The sequence below is a fragment of the Hibiscus syriacus genome, unplaced genomic scaffold (assembly GCF_006381635.1).
Source record: "Hibiscus syriacus cultivar Baekdansim isolate YM2019G1 unplaced genomic scaffold, ASM638163v2 tig00113124_pilon, whole genome shotgun sequence".
In the NCBI taxonomy this organism is placed as follows: domain Eukaryota; kingdom Viridiplantae; phylum Streptophyta; class Magnoliopsida; order Malvales; family Malvaceae; genus Hibiscus; species Hibiscus syriacus.
The window spans coordinates 4029099-4050452 of NW_024063444.1; the positions used below are offsets into that span (position 1 = coordinate 4029099).

Below are 21354 nucleotides of genomic sequence, written 5' to 3' on the forward strand. Positions count from 1 at the left end.
GATTGGATAAAAAAGGATTCAACCCTCAAATTAAAAATATATATATAGTAAATGATCGATCAACTTACCATCATCATCGGTCTATCAAATCACCTTAAACTATCATCTCACTTATTGTACATGAGTACATCAATAATTATCGTATACAATACTATTGAAAATGGAAATGTTCACTAGTAGGGTAGTATACCAAATATTGACCCTAGATTATAACAGAGGCGGCCCCACAAATTAGTATATATAAAGAATTGAGTCTTGGGGGGGAAAGGGTTCCGAGTTGGGGGGGGGGGGACAAACCCTATCATCTGATACAGAAATAACATGGAAAGATCCCTATACAATGGGCACCAAAGCAAAGACAAGCCATTCTGTATATATATAAATAAGGTCTCAGTGACCTACAGCATCGCATGTGATATTCTTTGGAAATCACATGCATGTTTTTGGTGTTTTGCAATCGTATATCCACATGCCTTTGCCTTGCTTAACTCCCCTCCCATGCATGCATATTCTCATATTATTATTATATATCTAATGTACGTATACCATGTACTTTTACGTGTACTCTTTAAATTCCATTATTCTGTATTTATAATTGTTTAGTTTCTTTTTAGGCTTTTTATAAAGTACCCAAAAAAAGCAGCTAAAAAAAGTCATATTCTCATTTTATCTTTAACCTTTTGTTTATATAAATATGCCCAAAACGCTGTATGAGCCTTCATCAAATTACTCGTCATATTGTTTAATTTTAAGATGATTTTAAACGTTTTAAAAAAAGTATTAACGTGAAACGAGAATTGAATATATATAATTAAGAATTTAGGGTTTTGATATTTATTAACTCTACAACACTTCAATGATTGTATAGGTAAATATTACATCATATTTCATTTTATTTCATCAAGTAATAATATTAATAATAATTTTCTTTGATTCTCGTAATTCAATTTGATTTTTTTTCTTTATTTGACTTTATCCTAAAAAAAATGATACAGACTAAAGACGACATCTACTTTGATTTTTTTCCATTTTATCATTCACGAATCACTGAAATCCATGCCCAATTAATAATAATAATTAAAAATTACTGCGTGTAGATATCAATCCAGGACCTCGGGTAATTCTGCTACACTTCAACCTAATATAAGGTTAAGGATAGATGTAATAAAAAAGATTAATATTGTTTTAATGTTTTTTGTAGAATGCTATCTAAAATGTTAATCTTGTTATTTAAAATATTACTTTCTCCATAAGATTGCCGGTTACAAACGGAAACGTTAAAAATATTAACATTTTAGGTAACGAAATTAATATTTTAGGTAGCGCTTCACCGAAAATGTTAAAATAAAATTAACATTTCCGATAACATATTTCCTTAACCTTATATTAGGTTGACTTTCCTTAGACTTCCCCATAAACTCTACTTTACTTATTTTTTATAAATATTTTTAGTTTAATCAATTAAAAAAAAGGGAAAAATGATAAAATCAGATTCTCTTGGTGTGAAAACGAGAGAAGAAGGAAAGCAGCAAAAGAATTTTTTGTCCAATATAACTTTTCAAAAAGCCAAATAAAAAACATATAATTTTAGAAAACACTATGCCAGCAATAAAAATATCATTTTATTTTTGTAGATTTTTGAAATATCCAACCTAACTCAACAATATAATCTCTTTTGTTTTTGTTTTAAGGGGATAAAATTTATCAAAAGATAATAAATTTATAGAATATCACATGGTAATATCGTAACTTATAACACCAATAATTCAAAAAAAAAAATTAACAGTCAATGTTAATAAAATAAGTGAATTAACAAACTTCCAATAAAGATTTCTAACCCTTTTCAGCTATTTATTTATCCATTTTCTTAAGATTGTAAGAAGAAAATTAAATCGAGAAATGTGTAGTGGGTAGTCGTAACACACTTTACACTGATTTAAATTAAAGTTTTAAAAATGATAATTCAAGTCTTTAGAAGATATGTGTAATGCGTATGAAATTAGAACACAGACAATAAACGAACATTAGGAATAAAATGAATTAAAAAAAAGTTGGATTACAATTACGAAAAACAAAAAGTAATTCTAAAAACTGCGGATGGGCAAAAATTAACTGACTGACTTGCTCTGTTTTTGTTTTGTTGCTGCTAAAACTACATCATTTCTTCTTTCTTCTTTGAAGATCAAATTTAAGGAAAGAGCTACAAATATTTTGGGACTAAATCATGTGCCTAAAATGCGGCCCGCCGTGATGATGGATCGAGAAATCATCAGCACAACCACCACCGTTGGATATGCCGAAAATCGAAGATCGACTAATAAGCTGTTGATGATGATGCGCTCTTCGGAAATCCTTTTGCCTCCTAAGCTCCAAAACTTTCCTGTGAGAATTCGAATGCTTCGTCGACACAAATGTCGGACTCGCAGCGGGTCGGTATTCCGGTACCAATCGACCCGACTTGTACCTCACCCCGCACGCATTACACAACGACTTCGGACCCAAAGGCCCCGTCCTCCACTGCGGTGTCTTCTCCGCCGCACAGTGTAAACATTTCCGTCCCGAAGACTCCGAATTGCTGTTCCGGTTGTCCCTTCTTTCCTGGCCCGCGGATTTAGGGTTGAGGTGGAGGAGACGGGTGGACCAATCGCACGGGGCGATCCTTGAACGCTTGGAACGGGATTTTCCCGGGAGGGGAGTGTCCTGTTGGAAAATCTGGTTGGTTGGGCTCCGGTTTAAGGAATCGGGACGGGTTGAGGAAGAGGACGATTCAGGTGTGAGGGATTTTGACGTGGCGAAAATCTGTAAATTCTGGTCCGTTGAGAATGAATCCTCAACGAAATTCGAAAGCCATTCAAGTTCAGCCAAATCATCATACTGCACAAAACAAACATTGATTTTCTAAAATTCAGTTATTTAACTTCTAATTAATACCGACAAATATTTAAAACTAAAAAATTATTAAGTACGTTAATCATAATCTTTTTCATGCAATAATAGGGGGGAAATTCAAAAAGTACAAAAAAAAAACAGAAGTTAGTTTAGTTAAGTACCGGAACGCAGAGTTCTCCGGAGAACTGAGAGGAGTGAGGGATATCAACAGCGGAAAAGTGATTATCGCCTCCGGAAACGGAGGAATTACAGGTGACAGTGGAGGAATCGGTGGAATTTCCGGCGACATTTTCGAAGAAGCCGTCATTCATAACAGCGTCTTCATTGGAGAAGTCAAGGAGATCATCGACGGTGAAATTCTCCGAGAGCTTGCGTTCAGCAGCAAGCATCTTCACTGGCGAGAAATCATCGCCTGCTGCGCCGCCATAAAATCCTCCGACGATGAAGTCCCCGATCTCCATTTAGCTTTAGAAGTTACAGTGTACAGCTTTGTATATACGAATATATGGGAAAACGAATGGATACGAAGCTTCGCTAGAGAGAAGAAGTTGGGAAATGGAAAGAGAATTTCAAGAGAGTTTGGTGCCCGAGTTAGAAGAAAGGGTGGGGTTTTGAGGAGTGAAGGGAAGGGCAGAATTGCAAATATGATGAAATTGTAGCATCTTTTTAGTATTTAGTCTATAAATTAATTTGGATCAAGTATTTTTATTTTACAATATATTTATTGTTATTGTACGAAGTAAAAAAATTATGGGTTGCTTGCTTCGGTTTTTGTCATGGTTTGAAGTAATGAGTTGGCAAATGGGTAAGCTTTGGACTTATAAAGTAAAGGTATCATTGCTTTAAACAAAGGCAAACAAAATTTGAATAAAATAGGGCAATTCTACACCAAAATGCAAAGGATTATGCTACCTTAAGAACTAGGAAATTGAAGAATCTTGGCTCCAAATAATTTCAAATTTTACTATATACATAGTACAATTTTACTTTCTTTCTTGAGTTTTCATTTAAATATAAAGCAGCCACATTCATTTTTTTTAAATAATATGAAATAATTACAATGTACATATTTAGAATATTTTTTAATTATTAACAAGATACACACACCACGTAAAAAAATCATTTGAATATCGAGACATTTTTCGATTTTACTGTAGACCATGTTTCTTAATTAGAGATGGACATAATTTTTGGTCCATCGGTTATACTATCGATCATGTTTCTTAACTCGAGCATGACACCCCTCCGCTGATCACTTAAATCAAGTTTAGAAAAGCTCCACATATCCCACAACTTCACACGATTTGTAAGGTAAAAGTCAAAATCATGTCGATTCAACCTGGTATACATATATATAATTTTTTTATTAGATGAAATAGAGAAATATTATAACAAATATTCTTAAATATATAAAAGTTAATTATATATTATTATTGTATCAAATATTTTTCATCTTAGATCTAAAATTAAATCAAAATGATGTTATCTTTTAATTAACACGATATCAACTTAAATTATTTTAAATAAAACTCAATCCTATCAAAAACCCGATAGATTTACATAAAATATACATTCCTAACCCTAACCTTCAAATATTATATTTTTAGAAAAATATTATTATAGAATGTTCGTAATTTTATCTTTCTACTCTATTAAATATCAGAAAATATTTTATGAGAGAATTCCATCTAAAAATTTTGTAGAGTTTGATTCACTATAGATTACATATTGTTGAAGTATTATATATATATATAAAGTTAATCAAAAGGTAACAAAATATGTAGGAAGGTGGGTGAGATCATGACCGTTGTTTTCATTAAGTTGATATGTAATATCGTGCTTAAACGTGGGTAATTAATAAAACAAAGGGTTTTGATTGGCTCATATCCATAGGAAGTAAAAGTAAACATTTTAATTATTTAAGGTAAAAAAAATAATAAGTATGTATCAGAAAAATGAAAAATAAAATAAAAAGGCAGAGGCAGTGGGTTGAGTTCCCGAGAGAAGAAATAATTAAGAGCAGAGGAATCGGGCTGTAAACATGGGCAATAATGGGGGGAATCACAGCGACAAAACCTGCAATAATCCATTATTTAAGGGGATGCTTTCAGTTAACCACTTCATTAATTACCAATAATGTGTCATTATTTAATGAACTTTTATTTAATATATAATCAGTTGAAAATAATTATTATTTTAAAATTGGTGTTCTAATTATATTTTTAAATATATTTAAAAATTTGCACAAAGTAAACGATCTTGGTGATCAAATAATTGTCATAATTCTTTGAGATTTCGGGTTCGATTATCATAAATATAAGAAACATAAACGTTTAATGTCAAATGATTTATAATTATCTTAAAATAAATATTAAATTGTATTATATTAATAAAAAATTGAATATATATAATAAAACACTTAACTTTGTTAAAATATCATTTGAATCATCACTTTTTTTTATTAACTGTATATCGAAATCCATCAAACGAGTGAAATCCACGTCAATAACTCATCGAATGCTCGTTTTATATGAGACTTAATTTTAGGATTTAATGTAATATTTACTAATAAATCTTTATTAAAACATGAATTTTAATTTTATAAAAAATATAACAAATACTTTTCAAACAAAATTACAGACTGCAGACCGAGTCAGATGGCCCGGTTTATTCCTCACTAATCCACATGCTTTGGTTAAATGGCCATCCTCCACCTACTGTTAAGGTAAAAATGGATAAGGTTTGCTTAAAGCAACCTCTAGTTGTTTGTAGTATAAACAAAAAATTAATGGGAAATTCTATTACGTTCGACGAGTACTAATAAATACCACTAATGAGCATAATTAATTTAATTTATAAATGTTTAAAGTTTTAAATGTTTAAACGTATAATTATAAGTTAGTTAAAAATTAAAATCTAATTATTTAAAATAAAGGGTAAAATATACCAGTGACAACCTAATTATTTATTCTTTTCATTTTGAACACTATTCTTGAATTTTTATCTACCAGGTCACTCAACTATTTAAATGCATTCAATTAAGCCACTTGTCATTAATATTTAACGCAGAAACTGATGTGGTAGTTAAAATATTTGATATAATTACACATTTGGTTATTGTTACTTATATATTCTATCAATTTGGTCATAATTTTAATAAATTAAAATAAACTTAACCCCAAATCAAATAATATCATGTGTCACTGTACCAAGTGTAATGACATACGTTACCATCTGATTAGACGATTAAATTTATTTTAATTTCTATTTAAATTAAAATAGCCGTTTTCCGCTTATTCAAAAAGGTGATATGAAAATGTTCTTTTCCTATTATGTTTTAAGATGATTTTGACGTGTTTTTTCCCCAGGAGATATCGAGCTTAAGTGTAGAGCCTTGTGAATGAGAGATTAATTGTTACTGTTTTTTAGATTAAAAAATCAGAGGTATTGCTTTTCTATTTCAAAATTTTGAGTTGAATTTCTCCACTTTTACTTGATATGCTTCTATTTCTCTGTAAAATTAGATTCGAGCTTTCATTGAAAGAGAACTCGAGTTCCGTTTTCTAGCTGTAAGTTTCTTCCTACTTGATTTTCTGCTATTTGGCTATCCATTTATTGCTTTTGTGGATATTTAGGATGGTGACACATGTAATTACACTTGGTACCAATGACACATCACATCATTTGATTTGAGGGTTAAGTTTATTTTAATTTATTAAAATTTGGATCAAATTAATAGAATATATAAGTAACATTGATCAAACATGTAATTATACCAAATATTTTAACTGTCACGTCAGTTTCTCTGGTAAATATTAATGGCAAATGGCTTAATTGAATGAATTTAAATTGTTGAACGACCTAATTGACAAAATTTCAAGAATAATGATCAAAATGAAAAGGGACAATAATTAGGTTGTCACTGATATAATTTTTGTTTTATATTAAATAATTTAGTTTTAAATTTTTAACTAATTTATAATTATACGTTGAGTCATTTAGAATTTTAAGATTTTATAAATTAAATTAATGGTGTTCATCGTTAGTAAAGTTCATCGGTACTCGTCGAAAGGGGCAAACTCATCCAAAATCAAATCCCTTTTATTCATTTAACGTAAAAAAAATTCAAATTTTATGTAATTTGTTTTTATTTGAAATAATATAAAAATTAATATCAAACATTTGATAAAATAATTATTTTAATCTTTAATTTTTAAATAATTTGGTCTTTGACATTTTTATTTAGATGTAAAATACATCTCATTTGATAGTAAATAAGGATTAATATATGTTATTGATGTGAGACTACAATATTTTCAAAGCGGTAAAGTGAGATATGTCGTAAGAAAAAAATGGTGATTTAACATATAACACGTGTAAAAAATGATGATACGATTAAATTTAAATATATCAAAATAATAATGACGTGAGATATATCTTATATCGAAAATGGTGATATAAAAGTCTCATATTATTAATAATAAATAGCAATTTTATTATAATAAAAAATTATTTTACTTTAAATAATGACAAATAATTATTGAATGGAAAATTAGAAATACATTGTTTGATATTACTGCTTGTTTTCAAAATCAAAGGTTAGTGCCTAAGTGGGGCGAGTGTTTTCTTTTAATAGTTAGGTTAAGAAAGCTTAATAGCCAATGGGGATCGAGAGGAGGTGGGGCCAATGCCACGCGGCATTAACCAATTGAACTGTTCACCACCGTACTTTATCTTTTTTTTTTTGTTTTTTTTTTGGATAAATCAAATTTTATTATTTAAAGAGCAGTATTCTGCTATAAAATACAATCAACCAATCAATACAAAAGAATTATACACATCTGTTACGAAAACAAAGATTGGTTAAGTAATACCCCAAGCAATACATAGGTTAGAATTAATTCTATCAGTTCTATTAATATTTTTACCCTTAAGTTGGATTCACACAGCTTCAATAATAACGTTGAACAATTCATCAGTAGATCTTTGACGACCTTGGAAGATTCTGTGATTCCTTTCCTCCCACAATGTGTAAATATAGGTTGTCCAAGAAATCTTCAGAATTGTGATGAGTAAGGATTTCCCTTTCCAAGTTGAAGAAGCTCGATTAACCATTTCTTCCCAAGTTGAGGAAGTATTCTTCACGCTATTAAGCGATAGGACGGAGCTCCAAAGTCGAACAGCAAGAGTGCGTTGGCAGAAAATATGGTTTCTTGTTTCTTGATCGTCTCTGCAGTTAACACAGGTCCCTTCTGTTGAAATTCCCATTTTGAGTAGCTGATCTCTAGTTGGTAATCTGTTTAACAAAGACATCCAAGTAATCAAACTGAATTTAGGAATGTGCATTGGAAACCAAATTAGATTATGCCAAGGAACTTTCTCCCTTTTGATTCGGATAGATTCCCAAATATCTCTTAGCCTAAGAGAACTTGATGAGGAGAAGATGCTGAGGGAAGTAGGACGCAATTTAAGAAGTCTATTAATACTCCAGCTCACATTAGAACCTGCAACAAAATTCCAAAAATCTTGATCTTTGAAAACATAAGTTTTTAACCAAGCAACCCAAAGCGAGCCATGACCCGCTAAGATTTTCCTAATAAGATCAATAGAACATGCTTTGTTCCAGATTTTAGTGTTCTTTAGGCCAAGGCCACCTTCGGCTTTAGAGAAGCAGATAAAATCCCAGCTTATTCGAGCACCTTTGGCAGGCTTGTCGTCACCTTTCCAGAAAAATCTGGAGCAGAGTTGGTCCACTTTGGCAAGAATAGAATTAGGAAGGATAAGCTGTCTGCACCAATAGTTCGAGACGCTGAAAATGACAGAGCGGATTAATTCTAATATGTCAGCGTAGCTCAGATTTATAGCATACCAATGGTGAAGCCTCTGTTTAATTTTTTCAATAAACACAACACAATCCTTCTCAGTAAGTTTACGAGTAACAAGAGAAATACCTAAGTATCTCACAGGTAAGCTGTCTTTTTTGAAACCATAAATCTGTTGAAATAAATCCATTAATCTTGGAGAACAACCATAAGAAAATATTTCACATTTGGAGGCATTTAGATGGAGCCCAGAGATTTCATAAAAAGATCAAGAACACTTAAGACACCTATAATAGAGTCAGCATTACCCTTACAGAAGTTCATTAAGTCATCAGCAAAAGAAAGATGGGTAAGGCCAATCTTTTTGCATTTTGGGTGGTAACCAAACACCCCTTTTTCATTCAACAGTCAAGGCCAACATGGCAGCACGTGGCCACGTGCAGCATAGTGTTGTAAATGCCAACTTTAAGATATGTATAAGCACGATTCAAGAACTATGAAAATTCCTTGATTCTGTTTAGAAACTCGATGATTAAAATTTATAGTTATTTACTGTATAATGATAATTAATTTTAGTTAAAATAAAATAGATTTAAAACCTTGATTAGCGAAAACTTATTATATGAATTCGGCTCGTCACATTATTTATGATTCGAACTAATAATGTTTTTCATCTATTTTTCACCTCTTTCTTAAGTGTAAATAAAGAGTGAGATGTTATTTCAAAATTAATGGATGTAATTCACTAGATTATGGATGACATGGTAATCCAATACCATAAAATAATTTCTTCATATTAACAAATAATTTAAAGTTGCAAACTAATATTATTATTCTATTTTTATTTACTGAACTCTTTCACATAACTATACATTTTATTAAACAATGCATACATCATTGCAATTACATATTTTTATTTATTTATTTTTAAATTTTGTTTCTAACTCATTTTTTAATTTATTACCAGTAACTAAAGAGGACTTTTACTTTTTTAATAAGTGTTTTTGGGATATTATTAAGGTTGGCTTAATTAAATATTTATGATAATAACATTATATCAGAAGGAAATTTTATTACTAGTTAAAGTGTATTATATATATATACAAGAATGACGGATTTAAATGTGATTTTCTCTTACAAACTAAACGATTTTAATGATTAAGGTAATAATATGTTTGAATGTATTTAAGTGGGTAAAACAAAGAAAAAAATGATTGATTTGTAGTTTAGATTATAAGCTGATGCCAAACTATCAAATATGGATCCGTGGCTGAACATTATAGCCATGACACACCATTAATGGGAGCTTTCACAATATTCAGCAAAGGTAAGAACGAGCATGCATGCATGCATTGGATCCTATTGGCAACTTTTTGAAAAGCCCATTGATTCTGGGTTTAGATTCGAGGCCGATGTTATTGTAACATGGAAGGAATCTTGGCAGCTGGCGCACATTGTCTACAAACAAGCTGAAGCTGCATATGATTTGCCTTTTGAGTTTGTGAGAAAATAATTCCAAATTCGTCTTAATCTACTGTTATACCCAGAGGGAATGATTCGCCTAACTAGTAAAGCCAGACGCTCTCTCCCTTTTTCACGATTCGGAATTTGGTTCGTTTAGTGTTTCTGAAAATATTTGTTTATGTGGTTCGAGTCGCATCAACAACCAACACTCCTTGTACCTTTTTATACTTGTTTATTTGGCTTAGTAAATGAATATAAATGAGCATTACATAAACAATTAACAGATAGTTCATTCAACATTTTATTCATTTAAAGCTCTACATGGTTACATGCATGACCTTGCAGTGAAATTCAACCATGTTCTAAACAATATCGGAGTTGAAGAGGAGCCCAAGTATCCTATTAAAACATGCCCTTATGGTCATAATAAAGAATGAGTCAGGCCCATTTATTCTTGATAGGGTCTCCATATAATCACTAGCCTATGAATTATGTTTACTACTACCCTACCTTTTCGTAGCATATAGTAAATGTTAATATATCAGCAATTGATTATATTTATTGATTTTTGAAGCATATATATATATATATATCATATTTACTTTTTTATTAGTATGGAATTATTACAAAATTTTATCCTTTAATAATTTTCGTAACCATTGACAACACGTATACTTTACAAACGTTGCTACTCAAACTAGTGACTTTTAAAGAGAATAACATTTTTACCATTTAAATTGCTTAACAAGTTTTATAATATTTTTTTTGCCGTTTGGAAATACTTATAAAAGTGCTTTTGATAAAAAAATCCGTTTAAAACACAAAAGAATCCCAAATGCTTTATTTCCAGCTAAAAAAATATATTTGAAACCTATTATTGATTCAAACAAAAAATAATACTTTTACATTTAAAAAGTTCGTTTGGTGAATTATTTTCAAGCAATTATATATGATGTAATAATATAAAAAGTATATTGATTTTCACATACTTGGTATCATTTATAATCTTGTGATACTGAAAAATGTTAAGTGGTGATGGAGAGTGATAGTGATGATTTTGCGAGGCTTTGTCGGTGGGAAGGTATTTGCAGTAGTAATGGAAGGTATAACGAGACGTCAGTCGTCATTTAATGACTTCATGAAATCGAACGAATTGTAAGGTATTATGTATACCATATGTCTTTTTAAAGATATAATTTCACTTATACGTTTTCTCTTGCATTGTTCAATCTACCATAGTAAACCTACTTTACCAAATCATTTGGTAAAAAATATATTAATAATATCTTAATAACGTGTTAGAAAAATTATTTGGTCATGTAGGATGTAAAAAAATACATTTTCCAAATCAGGATATTTGTTATGATATACTTTGTATATCATTTTGACCACATTCCATCTTCTACAAGACACTTAGACCACCCGATAACTTTTACAATACCATCCAATTATCCTTATTTTCGTGTATATGTGAAAATGAAAATGACATCACATAGTCTGTATGATTTTCAAAATTTGTTATATACTCCAAACGATTTCCAATAATAATAAATATTCTATTTAAAAACAACAAATTTTATGTACTCTATATAATCAAATTTTTTCACACATAATTCAAAATTTTTTTTGCTAACTACCATTGTAAAATATTTTCTCAACTCCGTTCTATTTTTATAACTATTATTCCATAAATTTAGGTAAACCATACCTTTAGTATCCAAATTATTAATTTTAGTAAATAAACTTTAAAAATAAAATCATACTTAATATTTTTTCATTTCAATACATTGTCGTTAAAATTTAATACATTTAGTACCTAAACAATCAGGTTTAATCTATTTTAATACCTAAACTTCTATTTTTTTTCAAAACTTAATGTTAAGTTTTTTAACTAGTATTAAAATTAAACAAAAATTAAATATTTTATATAATTTTAAAATAATTAAAATTTTAAGTATTAAAATATAACTAATAATTTAGATACTCTACACGTAGTTTATCCATAACTTATACCAAATTTCAACCCTTACTTTTAGGTTAAGCCTTTGAAAATCATGAATGGAAACACAATGACATGTGCCCATGTTACGGTATGTTATACGACCATAAATTCGTGACCTTTTAAATTTCCTTAAATAGAGAATTTATTTATCAGTAATAAAAAGCAGTTGTTATCAACTCTTTCGGTTATTTCTAATATAGATTTTACAAAATTTATTTTATATAATATATTTATTTTAGAATTTAAAAGTTTAATATTAAACTTTAAATTCTAAATTTAAACTCTTAAACATTAAATAAAAATTAAAATAAGCAGCTGATATTATATATATATATATATATATTAAGAAATAGATGTGCATTTATATTAAATATTAATAAGAGAAAATCGCCTCAGTGACCAAAAAAAAGTTATAATATACGATTTTAACCAACTTTTTTTGGATTTGCCAAAATGACCAACAAAATCGCAACGCGAAATAAAAATCGCAACGCGATCCCCAGAATCGCAAATCAGTTTCCAAAATCGCAACGCGATTCTTGAAAATCGCAATGCGATAGTCAAATTCGCATTGCGATTTTACAAAATCGCAACGCGAATATGAAAATCGCAACGCGAACACATAAATCGCAATGCGTATCCGTAAATCGCAACGTGTATCCGTAAATCGCAACGCGTATGGGTAAATCGCAATGCGTATCCGTATATCGCAACGCGTATCGGTAAATCGCAACGATAATACATAAAATCGCAACGCGTATCCGTAAATCGCAACGCGATATTTAAAGCGCCATTATAATCGCTACGCGTATTTTATTTTCAAATTACAAAAACGAATATTAAGACAAAATCCCGTAATCGCAACTCATAACCTAAAACCTAAAATCACAACTCAGTCCCATCTCCATCTCTCACTCTCTACGGCGAAGAAATCCGTCCCCATCTCCGAAGATTTCAGTCCCCATCTCCGGCGAAATCCCTCACAACCATTCACGGTCAGAAATCCCTCACAATATTCAGAAATGGAAAATCAACCTCCGAGGGTTAGTTTTTTAAATTATTTTTATTTTGAAATGTTTGCATTATTGTAGGTTTTTCATATTGAAACTGATGATAAGTTTACTGGTCATTTCAATAATAGATTAACCATTTCACTTAGATTTCATTTCGCGTTACGATTCTCTCGTTGCGATTTTCATTTCGCGTTGCTATTCTCTCGTTGCGATTTTCAAGTTAGTATTTGTCTCTGTCTTTGTTCTGTCTTTTGGTTGAAGTAATGCAATCCATTCAAGTTTCAATTTGCAGAAGAGTCGCAACGAGATAATGAAAATCGCAACGAGAGAATGACTGTCGCAACGAGAGAAATGAAAATCGCAACGAGAGAATCGCAAAGCGATATGAAAATCGCAACGAGAGAATCGCAACGCGAAACCAAAATCGCATTGCGATTTTCATTTCGCGTTGCGATTCTCTCGTTGCGATTTTCATTTCGCGTTGCGATTCTCTCGTTGCGATTTTCATTTCGCGTTGCGATTCTCTCGTTGCGATTTTCATTTCAACCAAAAGACAAAACAGTGTTGCAAATTTAGTTTCAAGAATAAACTACTACTTTTATGTTTATTGTTTTTGGTATATCTTCACAGTGTAGTTTTTGGTATATCTAACTTGGTATGTTTATTGTTTTTGTAGAAATTTTTTCGGCTCAATTGACCTTAAGAAATAAAGTCAGCCTGGCCACTACAATTGCTTCGAAGCTTTCACCTGCTCAAAGACAATTGTTGAGGAAACCTGCTTCGGGCCATGGCTGAGAGTACAGCATCCGGGTGGAGATGCTAATTTGACCCATTTGTGGCTTCAGACCATGACATCAAATCTACCCGACAGTATACAACGTGGTGAGGAAGAGATATGGTTTCATTTTCCACCAGCGTATACTTTCTTTGGGCGGAAGGAGTTCTGCTTAATCACTGGTCTACGATTCGGACACGATGATGTAGGCCGGTACACTCGTCATATCGCCCGCCCATCATGGTTATCCCGGGTTTTTCCGGATGAGTCAATGGAGAAGCCGAATCTACATGTCGACGACCTGAAGAAATTGTTTAATAAGAAAGCTGGTTTCACTCGGATGGATGACATCGATGTTGTCCGAGTATGCCTTCTACTACTTGTGTATGCCGGCTTTTTAGGCAGAGAGGCCAGACAACCTATTCATCGGGAGCTAATAATTGGTAGAGGACCTGAATGCATGGAATCTGTTTCCGTGGGGTTCGTATATATGGAAAGCTACCTGGACTAAGTTGTCGTCTGCCTTTGATGACCGCAAAAGTTTGCGGGGCGATGGGTCCAAATACACTTTGTCAGGCTTTGTTTGGGCCTTTAAGGTAAGAATTTCTATATAATGTTTCTAAAATTATAATTAATTATTTAACAATTACTAATTTTGTTATTATATTGTTTGTAGATTTGGATATTCGAGGCTTTCCCCAGCATGCGTACATATGCAATAAAAACGTCAAATGATATTCCCAGGGCTATTTCCTGGAAGAGGAAAACTCTGTTGGATTGGGAAGACTTAATACCATATGCGACAATAAATAATGTAAGTTAACACATACTTTCATATAATATATAAACAAGTTATTAATAGTAGACGTTTAACTTTGTTTGAGTTTTTATATTTTAGGAGGCCAACATTCCATTACAAAGACTGACACCCACGGAGGAAGAGCTTGCCACTGATTGGTGGCAAGCTAGTCAGAGTTTTTTTGATGGCACGGATGATGAGCAGCATCCACTTCCTCCAATTCGAGAGCCATCACCTCACCTAGAGCCATCACCCGATCGACCCGACTATACACCTCTAGAACGAGAGCCATCACCTATCCCTCACATCGAGCCTCTTCTCCACCATCACCTCATGATAGGCGACCGCAAAGATGCCACGACTCCTATCTCCCTGTTCTCCACCTCCACCTCAACGGGATGAGTCAAGGGAGTTACGTGATGAGGTCAATGCCTTGCGTGAGGAGATCGGTACTCTACGCGATAACGATGGTGCATGGCGTGTGGAGGTGTCAACTTTACGTGGTGAGGTTGCCGCTCTACGTGAGATGATAGTATCGTTGCAGAATGAGGTTCATACTCTACGCAACGAGGTAAGTTTAAGATTTTCCATATTTAACTTAATGATAAATTTACTCGTAATTTCACTTAGATTAGCCATTTCACTTAGATTGCTTAGTAAATTTATTCGGTTGCTGCCAATTCTGCTAAACTGTGTATTCTTTAACACTGTGAAATAGTATTTGTCTTTGTTTGTCTTTTGGTTGAAAGTAAATTTGTTCGGTTGCTGCCAATTCTGCTAAACTGTGTATTCTTAACACTGTGAAATAGTATTTGTCTTTGTTTTGTCTTTTGGTTGAAAGTAAATTTGTTCGGTTGCTGCCAATTCTGCTAAACTGTGTATTCTTTAACACTGTGAAATAGTATTTGTCTTTGTTTTGTCTTTTGGTTGAAAGTAAATTTGTTCGGTTGCTGCCAATTCTGCTAAACTGTGTATTCTTTAACACTGTGAAATAGTATTTGTCTTTGTTTTGTCTTTTGGTTGAAGTAATGCAATCCATTCAAGTTTCAATTTGCAGAAGAAGAAATAGTTTACTTTCGCAACACGAAACTTAAAATCGCAACGCGAAACCAAAATCGCAACGCGAAATGAAAATCGCAACGACAGAATCGCAACGCGAAACCAAAATCGCAACGACAAGATCGCAACGCGAAACCAAAATCGCATTGCGATTTTGCGATTTTAAGTTTCGTGTTGCGAAAGTAAACTATTTCTTCTTCTGCAAATTGAAACTTGAATGGATTGCATTACTTCAACCAATAGACAAAACAAAGACAAATACTACTTCAGGGTATTAGTTTGAAACATATTTTTCTTTGTTATCTGATGCATTTGTGAACTATGATAGAATAATGACTTGGGTGAATACAATGCAAGTTTGAAACATATTTGTCTTTGTTTTCACTGTTTAAATATCATGTCTGTTTATTTACTGATTTTTGTATTTAATTATTTAGCGGCCCGATAGAGTGGATGCTTTACGTCGGGTTTGCTTGCACGACGGAGTTCACGCATCAGACAGCGTGCTCGTGCTATTAAGTCTCCGTACACCCAATAGTGCGAAGACACCGCAAGAAGAAGCCCGACTCGCCTGTCATCCCTCAAGAGTCCACTCCTATCGTTGAAGAGGCCCCCCTATCATTCCTCGAGAGTCCCCTCCCACGTTCAAGAGGCCACTGTCATCATTGAAGAGGTCCCTCCCACCATTCAAGAGCCCGATTCACATGGCGTCATATGTAGGCTTCTTGAGAAACCCTCTGACGTGCCGGACATGATGGATTCAAGTTGGCTCTTGTATGAGTTACCGGCCAGTACCATACCGGTATCTGAAGAGGAGAGGGAACAACTACGGACCAATTCTGGATAATACCCTTTGGGCTAAGACCGCTGTTGATTTTTATCTACATGAGCAGAGCAGGGGTGTTTCACTGACATATGCAAGCTCACCGATGATATCTATTTTTGCTTGATCGGTCTTGGTGGGGCGTATTATTAGGGGTCGAAGACAATGGCTATTTCGATGGGGGGGTAAGTCTTATATTTTTCTTATATTTCAATTTGATTAATTTTTTTTTTAAATTTATGTAAGTCACTAATATATGTCTTTTTTTGTAAAACAGCATATCGATGCGTGGGTGACACGTCTTCTAATAATAAGAAAACTTAAGAAAATAAAAATCGATATACAATTATGCCGACGTCTTTTCACGCCGTTCACTTGAAGAATGCACGAGATGAATCATTTGATTTGGGCAATGGACAAGCTAAACTTTATCCTGCATGGTGGGAGGTCGATAAGGTTAGTATTTATTTTAGATTGAGTTTAAAGGTTTTATGAAATAAGTGCCAAATGAATGAATTATTACTTATGATTGCAGGTGTTTATCCTGTTTTGGAACGTAAACATTGGATTCTCGTCGAGCTTCAGCTCCCATCCTTAAGACAATAGTGTATGACAGCATGATAAATTACATATCATTGGCTGATTTAAGAGATGTTATTAAGGGATGGAGCTCTCATTGGCTAAATCTTGATGCGATCAATTATTGGACTCGTTCTGGAAACAAGAAGCCAAAGAAGCTCAATATTACAGTTATTAGAGACGAGACCGCGCCACAACAACGCGCGGAGCCAGAGGAGATTGTGGTCCTCTCGTATGCTTGGCGTTGGAGCGTTTGACGACGGGAAGCATCAAGTATCTACCTCCCACCGATAGAGATAAAGCTGCAGTAGGCTTGTGGTTTCAGCATTATATGGCTAAATCGATATATACGAGACGCTGCCTACCTGCATCCGCGTTATAAAAATGTCCTAAACAATTGGTAAGTTTATATACTTTTGGTTTGAAAATGTTGATTAAGTACCTAGAATTCAATAATTTGCTGTTTGTAGGTTTTAGATGTATAGAAAGTGTTTTGAACAAAGTTTGGTTTCTGCAGGTTAATATCAGAAGTGAACTGCGTGAAAATGATGTCGAGCTGCAAAAGTTGATTCAATAGTTTAATTGATTGTTTTTTGATTGTTTAATTGATTTGTAAAAGTTGATTCAATAGTAGATGATCGGAAATAAGAATTATTGCTTATTTTTTGATTGTTTAATGATTTGTAAAAGATGATTTGTAAAAGTTGATTTGTGTAATGATGCGAACATAATTCTTATTTTGCTTGTTAATTGATTGAATGTAATGGTGATTTTGTTGATTCAATCTGTATTGTTGAAGGCAAAAATGACTATCGCAATGCGAAATGAAAATCGCAACGAGAGAATCGCAATGCGAAATGAACGCAATGCTTCGCATTGCGATTTTCATTTCGCATTGCGATTCTCTCGTTGCGATTTTCATTTCGCATTGCGATTTTCATTTCGCATTGCGATTCTCTCGTTGCGATTTTCATTTCGCATTGCGATTTTCATTTCGCATTGCGATTCTCTCGTTGCGATTTTCATTTCCGCATTGCGATTTTCATGTTGGCTCATCATCGTCTAACTGGTCAATACGAAAACCGGAATTTGGTGCTGAAAGTTGATTGGGATTTGGATTAGAGAAAGGTTGTGGGTTTTGAGAAAAACTTAGTTGATTACTACCCGCTACTGACCCAACAATACTACTTCTAGGTTCAACAACATACAATGTAACATCATCTTGTGAAACCCTAATATAAGCAATGAATCGTTCAACATCTTCATTGTCGGTTAACAAATAAACTTTACCATTTCTCTGATAAGATAGCCTAAATCCACTTAGGGGCTCTAAATTCAATTTATTTGAAACACGTAGCATTAGAGTTTCATAAGTTAACTTTTGTAAAGACAATTTTAGTTGAAGATTCATGGGTAAAGGCATATATTGTAAAACACCATGAACATTATCCCATGACCCTCCAAAACACAAATCTATCCAAACATGATCAACATTAGATGATTTCATGGTTGTAAATTAATTTACTAAAACACGAGCTGCGAAACTAAACCTGTTGCCGGATTGGGAAGGATGTCGTTGGATATAGGAACGGATGTCGCCGGAGAGAGATAGAGATGAGATGGAATGAGTTGCGATTTAGGGATTTAGTTTATGATTTCAGTGTTATATACCCAAAATTTCAGTGTTGTGATTTACAGATTCTCGTTGCGATTTACGGATTATCGTTGCGATTTACAGATTCTCGTTGCGATTTACGGATTATCGTTGCGATTTACGGATACGCGTTGCGATATACGGAAACGCGTTGCGATTTACCCATACGCGTTGCGATTTACGGATACACGTTGCGATTTATGTGTTCGCGTTGCGATTTTCATATTCGCGTTGCGATTTTGGAAAATCGCAATGCGAATTTGACTATCGCATTGCGATTTTCAAGAATCGCGTTGCGATTTTGGAAACTGATTTGCGATTCTAGGGATCGCGTTGCGATTTTTATTTCGCGTTGCGATTTTGTTGGTCATTTTGATAAATCCAAAAAAAGTTGGTTAAAATCGTATATTATAACTTTTTTTTGGTCACTGAGGCGATTTTCTCTATTAATAATATGTAGAGTGAAGACTGAAGAGAAAGCTTAGAAATGGAGACGCATGCAAAATCTCATCATTGTGTCTGCCCTGTCCCGCGCAATGCAACGCAGAGGCCCCTCCTTTCCCTTATCTCTCATGCTTTTCATGTTCTCAAATTGGGACAAAGTCATTTCTAGTCCCTGAATTTATTTCTTTTAATTTAATCCTTTATTATTTTTGGGTTCATACTTTTTTATTGGAATTGATTTCGTGTCAATTAGATAGTGTAACATGGGATAGTGTGTATAAAATAATATTAAAGTATCATTGCAATATGTGGATTATATTAACAAATAATTAAAAGATCCAATTGTATTATTTAATTTTATAAGAATCAAGTTATATTAGTGATTAAAAGAATAATTGTTATCTTTAAAAGTCTTAGATTCAAAGACCACCAACTATAGAGTATTTGAACGTTTATTATCAATTTTCTTAAAACCTTGAAAATAGATATTACATCTTATATCACCCTAATTTAATAAAAAAATAATATTCAATATTCAAGGAAAGATGTGAGAATTAATGAAATTTTAAGTAATTATATTCTTTCAATTTTATAATTACATTTTGATGAGAAGGAATATTTTTTTTGGGTATACTTAATTGCCAAATATAATTATATTAAATTTTTTTCACATATATATATATATTAAAATTATATTATTTTATAATATACTTATCTCAATGGTTAATGGAATCATTGTTATTCCTAGATGTCATAGGTTCAAACACTACCGACTAGTGATTGTGTATTTATTATCAAATAGGTGAGAATATTTAAAACATATAATATTTTGTAGTCACCTTAACTTAATAAAAAATAAAAATATCAATTACAAAATTTAAAGTATAATGAATTGTATAGTCACTGATGAATCTAGGAGTGAGCAGGTGAGGGCGTTCACCTCCTAAAAATATAAAATTACCATATATTCTATATTTTTTTATGTATTTTTATTGAAAATTTGTTTTTTTCTTAAAATTTTATAAGTTTAAATTTACCCCTTAAAATTTTATAAGTTTAAGTTTACCTCCTTAACATAAAATCCTATATTCATATATGTGTATAACTACATCTATTTTAATTTTTAAGAATTAAACAACGTAATTGGAGGCATCAAGTTTCATTCAATTCAACGACTCATATATTACAATGGTTGTCCAAACATGCCATAACCGTGTAATTATAATTTGTACTATTAAGTACATATTAGGTGACTTTAGTGGTAAAAAAAAATTATTGTTTCTCATTGAGATCGTGGATTCGAGCATCATGAATACCAGTAGTGTGAGAGTTATTTTTGAATAAATATTACTTTGTACTTATTTCAAATTAATAAAAAAAGTATACAATTAAACACGACTTAAAAATTAAACTAAATTATGGTAATTAAACTTTTATTATATTTTAACTTTGATTATTAGAGTTATAAAATTTACATTAAAATCATTAAATTTTTAATTTGTTTTCAATGTGGTCAATGTTATTAACTGCCTTTAGAAAATGTTGACGTGATACGTTAAAGTCTTATTTAAAAAAACCATACGAATAAAAAATTGTAGCTTGTTATGATTTTAAAGATAATGGCTGAAGCATATGTGTGACGAAGAAGAGACGAAATAGAGGCGACACTCTCACACATTTAATAATAAGTTTGTAACATCTCAAAAGAGATGACTATCCAGCTCAGTTGGTAGAGTACAATATTCTTAACCTTGAGGTCGTGGGATCGAGTCCCACGGAGGGCATTTCATAATTCGGAGGTCTTCTACGAAAGCTGCTCTCAACCTGGTGTTGGGGGCAACCTACTATCTTACCTCCCCCTTATCCCATTACATATGGGAACAAGAGTCCCACGGAGGGCATTTCATAATTCGGAGGTCTTCTACGGAAGCTGCTCTCAACCTGGTGTTGGGGGCAACCTACTATCTTACCTCCCCCTTACCCCATTACATATGGGAACAAGGGACAGTAATTTTTTGTAACATCTCAAAA

The 21354-nt window shown here is 32.4% G+C and overlaps 2 protein-coding genes across 2 annotated transcripts; both read right to left on the reverse strand.

Annotated features, from left to right (window-relative positions):
• Positions 1-2209: 2209 nt before the first annotated feature.
• On the reverse strand, positions 2210-3451 carry LOC120185583 (GATA transcription factor 12-like). The gene is made up of 2 exons (XM_039189760.1): positions 3051-3451; positions 2210-2874 (listed from the first exon to the last, which is right to left on the reverse strand). The coding sequence occupies exons 1-2, from the start codon at positions 3348-3350 to the stop codon at positions 2218-2220; spliced, it is 957 nt and encodes a 318-aa protein (XP_039045691.1). The 5' UTR covers positions 3351-3451; the 3' UTR covers positions 2210-2217.
• A 4379-nt stretch (positions 3452-7830) lies between these two features.
• On the reverse strand, positions 7831-8901 carry LOC120185854. Its single transcript, XM_039189955.1, has one exon. The coding sequence runs from the start codon at positions 8899-8901 to the stop codon at positions 7831-7833; it is 1071 nt and encodes a 356-aa protein (XP_039045886.1).
• Positions 8902-21354: the final 12453 nt, after the last annotated feature.